General features: G+C 34.4%; 1 protein-coding gene across 1 annotated transcript in view; it reads right to left on the reverse strand.

The window, feature by feature from the left end:
* Window positions 1-12,185, reverse strand: part of UHRF2 (ubiquitin like with PHD and ring finger domains 2) — a 167,323-nt gene that overhangs the window by 95,689 nt on the left and 59,449 nt on the right. The window contains exon 3 of the mRNA XM_044656620.1: window positions 5,768-6,024. Within this exon, the coding sequence (XP_044512555.1) occupies window positions 5,768-6,024 (257 nt within the window). The remainder of the gene's footprint in view (window positions 1-5,767; window positions 6,025-12,185) is intronic.

Here is a 12,185-nt window from a genome sequence, read left to right on the forward strand (position 1 = left end):
TGGAATGAGTGGATGCCTACCAACTGAAAAAGTTGTGGCATATGATTGTGATAGAATACATGAAATGACAAGATGGATGATTTCAGAAAAAAACTGAGAAGACTCATATGAATAGATGCAAAGTGAAGTGTATGAATGAGAACAGTATGTACAGTAACAGCAATGTTGTAATGATGATCAATTGTGAAAGACTTAGCTACTTTGATCTACAATTACTCAAGATAATTCTAATGTACATGATGAAAAATTTTATTCACCTCCAGAGAGAAAACTGATGAACTCTGAATGCAGATAGAAGTATACTTTTTTAACTTTTTTTTTCTTTTTTTCTGTTTTCTTCTGCAATATTATGGAAGTATTTTGCATAACTTGACATGTATAATTCTTATCAAATTATTTGCTTTCTCAAGGAAAGGAGAAAGGGAATAGAGGGAGAGAATTTGGAACTAAATTTTTTTTGAAGAAATGTTTAATAAAATAAATAAGAATGTAATTTTTAAAAAGACCAAAATAGAGATCTCAGATTAGTTTGGGACATTGTTTCTCTGATATCCGCTTGTAAAAGCTAGGTCAAGTTCAATATCTTTTTTCAATAAAACTAAGCAATGGAAAGGTGCCAAGTCCTATTGTATGAGCCTGAAAGTGAAGGATTAATTTATCCCTGAGGGAACCAATCAACTCGGCTTTTCCTCTTTTAACTTCCCTATTTCTATCACTAGCTCCAATATTTTTCTGGTAACCCTGGCTAGAAAATTTGTAGTTATAAATCAAAGATTTAGAACTGGAAGGGTTCTGGGAGAAGCCTTCTCTAATAGTCTCCTAATTTATCATTTGCCTCCAACTCATCCTGTACAGTGCTGTTAGGTTAATTGTCAAGGTAAATAGCTTTTATTGTTCCTCTCCCCAGGCTGAAAACCTACAGGACCTACTTCCTGCCCCACCGAACAAAAGGATAGATTTCTTAACCTGGCATTCAAGGCTTTGATAAAATACTATTTTTGCAATCTTATTTTGATTCATTGACTTCATATTTGAGCCAAATTGAATTTTTCTTTTAACTTTAATAGCTCTGGGTCATTTTGAACACTGATTACTATGCTATAGTTCAACAGGAATGATAAAGCAAAACATAAAGTTACATAACTTTATATAATAATGATAATCCCTTCAGAAATCCAATTAAACTTTGTTTTCCAACTCCAAAAATCCTTACATAATACTATATTACCTTGGACTTCATCCCCCATAAGTCCTTAGTTTTCCCAAAATCCCCTTTAACCTCTCCTGCGTCTCCACATTTACGTGGTCACGTTATTGTTTTATAGTTGGCTGTAACTTCTCCCTCCTCCTCCCTGATGATTTGGAGTGGAGCCAGAATAGGGAAGGGAGGTAACAGGATGTGGGTGTTTTAAACTGACTCTTAACATGGCATATGGCTTCATTTTTCTAATGGCTACCATTAAATCTTTTAATACTATAATATTTTAAAATCTATCCTTTTATATCCATTTTATTTCTTACAGATGAAAGTTGCCTTTGTTTGTGTCATCACAACTTGATTATAAACTTAGAGACTGTGTTATTTAAGCTTTCTATTTCAGGGTTCCTAGGGGCAAAGTCAAGATGGAGTAAAGCAAAGTAGCTCTGAGTCACTGCAAGAATCCCCTCCAGTCAACATTAAAATATTGCCACAAAATGAATACAGGAGTGAAAAAACCAAGAGTCAAGAACAAGCCAAGAACAAGTCCCATCCCCCATCCCCCCACCCTCCTACATCTGCTGCCCCAGTTTTGGAACCTAATACTAAGCCAACATTCAGACCTTGAGACCCTGCCTGGGCAAATAGTGGTTCAAGCCAACCCACACCTCTTGAGTCTTCAAACCTGTGGAGAAGTCCAGAGCTCCAGCCTAGGGCAGTCTGGGTTGAAGTGGGCTGATCCATGTGGGCCCAGAGCAAAGCCAGGAATTCCTGGCTGGGTTTGAGATGAAGATATAGTTCACACTTAAGGGTGGCTGATAGTACTAAGAGGGGGGAGGGACCCAGATCTTTTTTGTCTAAAGCTCAGGGCAGAGCTCCATGACAGAGCAATCAAAGGTGTGCCTGATTTAAACAAGTACACAGTAAGACCAAAAACTTACATATAAGACAGAGGTTATACTTTAAGTAGTTCCTGACCTGATTAAGATCAAAGTAAGACCAAACGCTTACAACCAAGCCTAAGGCTTTGAGTTATCAGGATCTCAAGGGTCAATTGAATCAGCAGAGGGAGGGGGCTCTTAGAACTCTCATCCTCAGGCTATAACATCATCCTCCAAGAACTGAAACTGGTAAAAACCTGGAAAATAAGCTGAGAATAGCATCAAGGAAGGACTTAGTTTAAGAGAGTAACCCAACTTCCCAGAAAACAGATACTACCTATTATTAGATAGAAAAACTGAGCAAACAACAAAAAAAGCACCTAACCCTAAAAACTTTTTATAGAGACAAAGAGCAAGGTACAGACACAGAAGGGGACAGTGAAAGCAAAGCAAACACATACAAAGTCCAAAAGAAAAATATGGATTGGACACAGATTCTGGAAGATCTCAAAAAAGACTTTAAAAACCAATTAAGAGAGACAGAGGAAAAGTGGGGAAGAGAAGGGAAAGTGATACAAGGAGAAATAAAAGCAATGCAAGAAGAAATGGGCCAACTGAAAAAGGAGAACCAAAAACTGACAGAGGAAAATCAGGTCTTAAAAATCTGAATTGACCATCTATACACTAATGATTGCATGAGAAATCAATAAACTTTAATAAAGAAGAATCAAAGGAATGAAAAAACAGAGGAAAACATGAAATATCTTATTGAAGAAATGACATAGAAAATAGATCTAGGAGAGACAATTTGAGAATTATTGGACTACTTGAAAGCTATGATCAAGAAAAAGCCTTGGACATCATATTACAAGAAATTGTCAAAGAAAACTTCTCAGACATCCTCAAACAAGAAAATAAAATTGAAATTGAAAGAATTCACAGATGACCTCCAGAAAGAAATCATCAAATGACAACTTCTGGGAATGTAATAGCTAAATTCAAGAACCACAAAACCAAGGAGAAAATACTGCAAGTAGCCAGAAAAAAACAATTCAAATATCATGGAACTATAATCAGGGTAACACAGGGTTTCCTATTTGTAAATAAACTACCATAAAAGTCATTTTGACTAGAGTCTTTCATTCAGAATTAAATACTTAATTCATGGTGGCCCTACTCTCTTAAATAATTTAGTCCAACCTTTATTTTTTCCCCTTCCATATTTCTCCCCCTTTACACCTTCCATATTTTTCTTTTCATTCCAACTCTTTTGGATGAGTTTGACACTACTGGCTAATTATGAATAAAAGTGACATTTTTATAACTTCATGTAAAAAGTATAATCTATTTATTCAGTCAAACAGTGTCAGACTCTCTTTGAAATATGTTTTAACATAAGGTTAAAACTGATAGATGATTTTAGGCAAGCAAAACTGATAGTGAGAAGAAATTATTTTTCTATAAGACTTCACATTTGAAGAAATCAGAATGTTTCAAGAATCTAGAAAAAAATGAGAAATATTTAAAAATAATTTAACTAAAACAAAAGCTATAGAGGATTGTGAGAAACAACAGATCACCTAAAAAGTAATCAATTAGCAAATGTTTCCTGTGAACAAAGCAGTATGTTAAGAAATCAAGACCACTTCTCTAAGAATATTTTTTCAAGCACCTAGGGATCTTTGTGTATGATATAGTATTCCATTGTTAAACATAATTCTGGTAAAAAGATCTTGTGGATGAAAGGGTACTTGCTTGGAAGTTAAGAAGAGGCTCAAATTCAGTATTATTCATCAATATTCAAATTCAATATTAAATGGCTAAGTGTTAACTTTGACAATCTTTTTGAACTTCAGTTTTCTTATCTACAAAATGAAGAGAACATATATACTGCTAAACTCAAAGGGTTACTTCTAGAGAAAATTGTGTAAGCTTTAAAGCACTATATAATGAAACTGTTCATAAATGAGTTTCAATCTTGTGGCTAGAAAGAACTAAATAAAGGATGGGTAAACCACAGGGTTCAGTTCCCAAAATTATTCACTTTACTTACTTCTATACACTGCTAGTCCTTTCAGCACAATACAAACTCACTACCACTGCTTCCCTTTCCACCATTACAACCAAAATTAGTCACATGCTGGCCTCTGTTATGGTGGAGAGCTTCATAATGGTTTAAAAGAATCGACAGGTAAGGCTGACAGTAGTAACCACAATAAGAAAAAGACAAAGGGAAGAGGTAAGGCTTTTAAAAAGTTAGGAAAATGTGTAATTGGAATTTTTGTACCCCAAGACTCCATTTCCCAGAATCCTACTTTTGTCCTTACATTTTGGAGATAAAGGTTCTGTAACCTTGCCCCTCTTTGCTCTCTTCTCCCACAAACACAGTTGGGAAAAACAGCTCTTCACTCAGATTTTTTGTTTTTGTTTTTGTTTGTTTGTTTTTGTTTTTGTTTTTTTTAACCCTTGTACTTCGGTGTATTGTCTCATAGGTGGAAGATTGGTAAGGGTGGGCAATGGAGGTCAAGTGACTTGCCCAGGGTCACACAGCTGGGAAGTGGCTGAGGCCGGGTTTGAACCTAGGACCTCCTGTCTCTAGGCCTGACTCTCACTCCACTGAGCTACCCAGCTGCCCCCAATCTTCACTCAGATTTTACTCTTGCCTTTACTTTTCCTCTACTTCAAGTGATTATTAATAAATCTTATAAAATATAATACTTGGAGTTATTGAATATTACTTTTAATCTTACAAAAAGAATAGCCTGGAAACATCAATTCCCAGATCCTACTAAGTGTTGCAGATAACTTGGAAATCTGTATTGATGGGTACAGATCCATTATAGGTTATTTTCTGGGAGAAAACTCCAATGTTTAAATAATTCTTGTTATTTTTATTCTTTTATAGACAAAAATAATTTATTTCGAACAAATTGTATTTTAAAAATTATTTAGGCGACATCACTTAGATGGTAAAAATTTTTTTTAAGCTTCTTTTCTCACTTTATTGATGGGTACAACATATTTGTACCAACAACCTATTTTTACCAAAGTATTTTAAAATATAAAAGTATAACTTTTAGGGATTTGTGTTTTAAAATATAAAAGTATAACTTTTAGGTATTTGTCTAAGTGGTAGTATTCAATTTTATTTAGAAATCCTCCCCCTAGTTAAAAATGTTCTATCACCCTAAACACAAGGGTACCTACTTAATAACAATACTAAAAACAATAACTCTTACTTCATTTGTATTATATGGCTATTATCCTATCCATTTGTGCCTTCTCATGCCATTTCTTTTGAGTTCTAAGAAAACAAAACTGCATGTTTTTCTATAGTGACATCTGCCATTCGACAATACATAATTTTTTCCATAGCGTATGGGGAACTACAGAAATGCTATTTTATATCAAATTTCAAGGTAGAGCAGGAAGGAAATTGATCATATAAGAAAACTACCTAGAAGTAAAGAATGATTTGATACTGAGGCTTTCAGACAATCCTTAAGATTCATTAACTCAAATCCCTCCTTTTAAAAAATTAAAAGATCATTTTAAAAAACATGATTCCTTGAATGTAATTTTGAATTTCAATTCTTCCATGTTAAGATTCCTTTTTCTTCTTCAGATTGTTGGCTTCTACAACCAAAATAAATATGAATGAAGTCCTCTTAATAACATGACCACTTACTCATCATACTCGATATGATAAATTATATCTTCATTGTTCATGGAATTAGAAGGAGATGTGGAGGGTGCACTGTCCAACTTATTTGTGTTGCCTCTGGAGTGATCATGATTTAAATTTCCATTAGTCCTTTTCTGACTGCCACTCTTTGCTTTAGCTTTGCCACTTTTATGTTGTTTTGTTGCAGAGGACACACTCTTTATATGAGCTTCAAACCAAGCACCAAGGGTGTCATCTCGAGCATCCACCAGTTCATTTATCTAAAAGATAAGTTTTAAAAATTCATTAATGACAATTTTAAATAACAACGTGATTGTGGAATTAGAGTTAGTCATTTTACATAATCTCAATTTCTAAAGAACTTTGCACAATTAGGAAGAATTAGCTATATAACACCCAATATTGTTAAAGTAAATTAAAAGAGAAATTGCACATGTTTTTCCAAAGCATGTTACCATCTAAATTCTTTTCAAAGAATCAGAAAAACAAAGAAAGATATTAATAACATGGCTTAGAACATTTAGCTTTTTAGTCTATATCCTCAAGACTTGCTATATTTTCCTAAAAGTTCTATAAAATGAGGCCAATACCTCTCACAAGATATCCCCAGGTAATTTATCATACATTTGATATTCTGACATACATTGAAGATCTTAATATTTAAGATCAAAATATAAAAGTGACAGAGGAGAAAATACAACTCAACCAGCTTCCTTTATAAAAGCTGAACAACCAAAATGCATTAAATACCCAGGTATTAATATGTTAGAAAAAAGAGTTCTTCCAAAGAAATTATAAAATCTTAGAGAAATAAAAGGAAATGTGAATAACTGGAATCACATAGTTTAGTTCCTGTTTAGGAAGATAAAGTCTACTTTATGAAAAAATATTTTAAACTTATATACTAATCTAATGAAATCCCAATAAAAATTCCATAGCATTATTTAATAAAATTGTCAATATATAATTCATCATGCTACACAGTAAAATTCTTTGGGCAGAACAAAATCATTTAGATAATGGTTATAAAATACTGTCTAAATGATAAATATATAAATGTCAAGCTATAACTATTAATAACTGGGCAAAAATAAAAATGGAAAGATGGCTTATTTGCTTTGTCAAAATATAAAAGCTATCAAAAATATATGGTCCTTATTAAAATCAGAAAAATTGGTCAGAAAGACTAATTTTTAAAATTATTACTATTATTATCACCTCCTCTTTTCTTATTGGAATTCAAATACATGCAGTCTTGGAAAAATGAAAAAATGAATTAATATTTATTAGTAGTTTATACTTTGTCCCAGTCAGTCAATAAACATTTATTAAGCACCTACTATGTTGCCTGGTACTGTGCTAAGCTCTGGGGATACAAAGAGAGGCAAAAGATAGTACTTGCTTTTAAGGAATGCACAGACTAAAGAGACAGCACACATGAAAACAACAATGTACAAACAGGATAAGTTATAAATAGTAAAAATTATAAATAATCAACATAGAGAAGATCCTAGAATTACAAGGAAATTAGGAAAAGGTTTCCCTAGCTCTCTTTCTTATCGGTTATTCCCCAACAAGTACTGACCCAATGATACTGGCTTCTTGGCTGTTCCATGAATGAGCCACAACAACTCTCCTCTCTGGGCATTTTCTTTGGCTATCTCCAGTGCCTGGAATGCCCTCCCTCTTTGATTCACACTATTGACCTCTATAGCTTCCTTTAAATCTCAACTAAAATCCCATCTTCTACAGGAATCATTTGCAAATATGTCTGAATTAGTGGAGCGAAAACACTGGAATCATTTCCTATTTGTGCTGAGTTCGATTTAAATATATTTGTTTGTCTACCCCATTAGATTATAAACTCCTTGAGGGCAGGGACTGTCTTTTGCCTCTTTTTGTATCCCTAGAGCATAGTAAGTTCTTAATAGTGTTTTTCCCCTTGGCAATTAATAGGTATTTTAAAAATATTATTGAATTGAATTGAGAAGCAGAGAGGATGCCCCAGCAGAAAGAATTCTTTGTATGGAGTCAGGAAAACCTGAATTCAAATCCAGCCTCAGATAATTACTAGTTGTGTTACTGTGAACAAGTCACTTAAGCTCTGTCTGCTTCAGTTCTCTCAACTGAAAAATGGAGATATTTGTAAAGCACTTAGCAGAGTGCTTGGCACATAATACATGCTATATAAACACTTATTTCCTTCCCCCAGCCATCTCCTTTTTGTTGAATAATCATTTATGTCATGACCTCTAACTATGGGTACCCCAAATCTGGCTCCTGAGCCCTTTTATCTTCTTTCTCTACGTTTTCATCTGGTAACCTTATTGGCTTCATGAGTTTATCATCCCTATACATATGACTTACAGAGCTATATAGCCAAATCTCTCAAGCTTCATTCCTTCACCAGCTGCCTTTAAAATATTCCAAAATGCATGTCCTATAGAGATTACAAAGTTAGTATGTCCAAAACAGAAATCACCATTCCTCCCCTCCCAAAACCACTGTTCCAGAGGTGGAGACACCACTGTCTGGAAGTCACCCATGTTCACCACCTTAGTTCTGACCTTGACTCTTCACTTTCTTTTACTTAACCTCTAAGTGGATGCCAGATCTTGTTTCTGCCTCCACAGCATTTCACCTACATTCCTTCCTTTCTTTTTATATATCCCTAGTTCGGTCCCTTATCAACACTCTTCTAGGCTACTGATAATTGGATTCTTTATCTCAAGTTTCTCCTCATCATTCACAGCTATGCTGCACAACTGCCAGCAAGATTTTCCTAAAGCACATCACTTCCCTATTCTAATGCTTCCTTAAGGCCTCTTAGGGGAGACATTCTAGAGAGAATAAGATGGAAGGAGATTAACAGAAAATAGATTTAAAGAAGGTTTGCCTTGGTAAAAAGATTTACCTTTTAATAGGATGAGTATAGGAGAAAATGGAGAAAAACATCTGAGTGATTTGAGATGAGGAGGAGGGGCACAGAAGTAGATACTGAGAACATGGGTTTTACTACAGAATCTTTTCTTTCAGTTTGTCTCTTGTGAAGTTCTACATGTTTTGGTTTCCATTTGTTCTTTGTAGTTACTCTCTATAGCAGTGATTCCCAAAGTGGGCAGTACACCCTGGTGGGTGCTGCAGCGATCCAGGGAGGCGGTGATGGCCACAGGTGCATTTATCTTTCCTATTAATTGCTATTAAAATTTAAAAAAAATTAATTTCCAGGGGGCTAAGTAATATTTTTTCTGGAAAGGGTGTGGTAGGCCAAAAAATTTTGGGAACCACTGCTCTATAGACTCTAACCTGGAGACTGCAAATAGGCAATCTTCTTCCTCTCCCATTTTTTTGTTTACAATCTTTTATTGGCTTTATAAGGTATCTGGTCAAATATATTCTCATAGCCTTTGTTGGATATGCACTATTTCTACCAGGAATTTATCATCCTTGTATTGTAAACTGTTGGTCCAGAACTCCAAATCACATTCTTAATACTATTACCACTTTCTTAGCCAACTATTTTCTCCAAATTCACTTTTCCCATGAAGAAAACACAACCTATACATACTCCTACAGTCTTTCAGTTTCTTCCCCACTACGTCATTAATAATTGCCAATACTTTTAAGGTTCCTTCTGGAAATGTCATCTGTGCCCATGTGAACCTCCAAGTTGGAAACTGCCAGTTGTTTATAATTCTTAGTAAGACATATTGATCATAGACCATAGATCTGGCAGTTGAAAAGGTCCTCAGAGGTTATGTTAATTCAATACCTCTTATTTTTTAGAGGAATTAAAGCTAAGAGAAGTCACAAGGTCATTATTAAGGCTCTGCAATAGAATCTGAATTCAAGCATTTCTGATTTGGAGTCTATCCTCCAAGTACTGTTATCTTGCAGAGGCAGATAGGGGGCAAAGTGTATAGTATGCTAGAACTGGAGTCAGGAAAATCTGTGTTCAGTTTCAGCCTCAGATGAATTAGATTTTTTAATACTAGGCAAGTCACTTAACCTCCATCTGCTTCAGTTATCTCATCTGTAAAATGGGAATAACAGCACCTATCTTCCATGATTGTTGATAGGATAAAATAGATATGTGTGCAGTGTGTTGCCAACTTTAAGTGCTATATAAATGTTAACTATTATTATGTCTTGGAAACATACCACAGGAAGTTAAAAGACCTCCATTGTGAACAAGTCAAAAAACAGCTGCCTTGGGATCCCTAAGCAAAGAATCAGGTCCTTTGATTATTAGGCTTTTGTTATTTTGATTCTTACTGGATGATTTCTCACCTGAAAGCTTTTAAGATTTTATTCTATCATTCTTTCAAAGACATAAAATTTCTTTCTCAGAGCATCCAGTTCTTTTCTCTTCAGAAAGTTCTTAATCTCTCATTGTATTAGAGAGGTATAGTATTAAAATAGGAAAGAAGTATACAAACTTCATAGTAAACAAGTAGGCTAAATACACAGGGATTTAACCACAAGACAAAGTTAGGTAAATATGATCACTACATATAGACATGTATTTAGGAACTTTTATTTTCTTCACTGTTTCTCTAGCCTTACCAATTTTCTAAACTAAGTGGTATGCTATCTCTGTGGTACAGGAGGGAGTAGGGAAGGAAGGAATTTTACTAATAAATATGTATGTTACATTATTTTAATTCTGTTTAAGATTTGTTATGAAAATCATAAGCAATTTCTCATTTTATTTCAATAAAATATTAGTCAAGAAAATTTCTATAGACATATAAAAGAAGTGCCAATTTTGATTTGCAAAAACTTAAGTATGTCACTCTATCAAGTTTAGACATCACTGTCTTATCCTGTTCCAGCCTATCACTCCCGGCTCTAAACTCCAGTGTTCCTGGTTTTGGTTATTACTTTCATTCTTACCTATTTGTAGCATTTGCTTGGGGTAGATCTTTAGCTCTCTACTCCAAATCCTGGTAGTCTGACCTTAAATCCTAATTATTTTCATTTAATAATTCAGCTGAATATCTACATTAGATAGACTCTGACTAATCAAAGCCCACTATAGTAACTAAGAAAGGAGGCAGGCTTTAGTTTCATCCATTGACAAATAAAAAGAGACAGAAACTGGGGATGAGGATAAGACCACAGATGTCCAATTTCTTAATCAGATGCAAATGAGAAGTCAGGTTAAAAAAAAAACACACCAGGCAGCCGAATGCAGATAGATGCAGAGATAAGCCAGAAGGAGGATTTCTGCAATAGTAAACTGTCTGAGGGCCGTTTGAACAGAAGCAAAAATAAGGTATAAGTATGGGTACTTTAGCATTTATTACTCCAAATACCATTATTTTCTTTCCCAAAGCCCAAAGTCTTGTCTTCTGTGGCAAAAAGGTTCCATTTAAATAGAGTCCAAATTTCACAGTATATAATAATGTTATTATCACATTTTATTTGCATCGTGTCTAAAAACTTAACTCTAAAAATTAATAAATTAGGCAATAATTTTCTTATTATGAAAAAATTGTTCACTTTACAAAAACAATCTCCCTACTATTTAAGAGGCCATTAGTTATTCATCAGAGAGACAGAAAATCAAAATAAATTATATCAATTAAAGATCAAGGAGGAAAATGAGACAAAGATCATAAAAGATGGAAACTGTCATTGTTAATAGAGTTATAAAAATTGATTTATTACTGGTGGAGCTGTGAAGAGATTCAATAGTTCTGTAAAACCTTTTGGATAACCCACGTATGGCCACACTATACAGATGCAGTAGCATCCAAAGTATAGAGGGTGCAAGAGAAAAAGGTAGATTAGCAACCCATCAAAGAGTATGGAAATGAGCACCAAATCCAGGGCCCGAGTGGTAACTCTAATACCAGCAAGTAGAACCTCAGAGAAAAGAATGACTTGGCTACAAGGACTCAAGGAAAAAAATGAAGCAAGAGATAAAAAATTAAATTAGAGCTTTTGAGGGAAAACTTGAATTCAGGAGAACTTTAGAATAGAAAGTAGAAAACCAAAGTAGTGGCCTCATATAAAAATAGAATAAAATAAACAAAATTCAATGAGACAATAAACATACAAGAACAAAATCAAAAGACTGAAAAATGATAAGAATAGCATGTCTCTTGTTGCAGAAAAAAACTAATCTAGAAAATAAGCTAAAGAGAAAATTTAAGAATCACTGGACTTGGGGGCAGCTGGGTGGCTCAGTGGATTGAGAGCCAGGCCTGGAGACAAGAGGTCCTAGGTTCAAGTCTGACCTCATACACTTCCTAGCTGTGTGACCCTGGTCAAGTCACTTAACCCCCATTGCCTAGTCCTTACCACTCTTCTGCCTTGGAGCCAATACACAGTATTGACTCCAAGATGGAAGGTAAGAGTTAAAAAAAAAAAGAATCACTGAACTTCCTGAAAACTATGACTATAAACTAAACAA

The sequence above is a fragment of the Gracilinanus agilis genome, chromosome 1 (assembly GCF_016433145.1).
Source record: "Gracilinanus agilis isolate LMUSP501 chromosome 1, AgileGrace, whole genome shotgun sequence".
NCBI lineage: Eukaryota > Metazoa > Chordata > Mammalia > Didelphimorphia > Didelphidae > Gracilinanus > Gracilinanus agilis.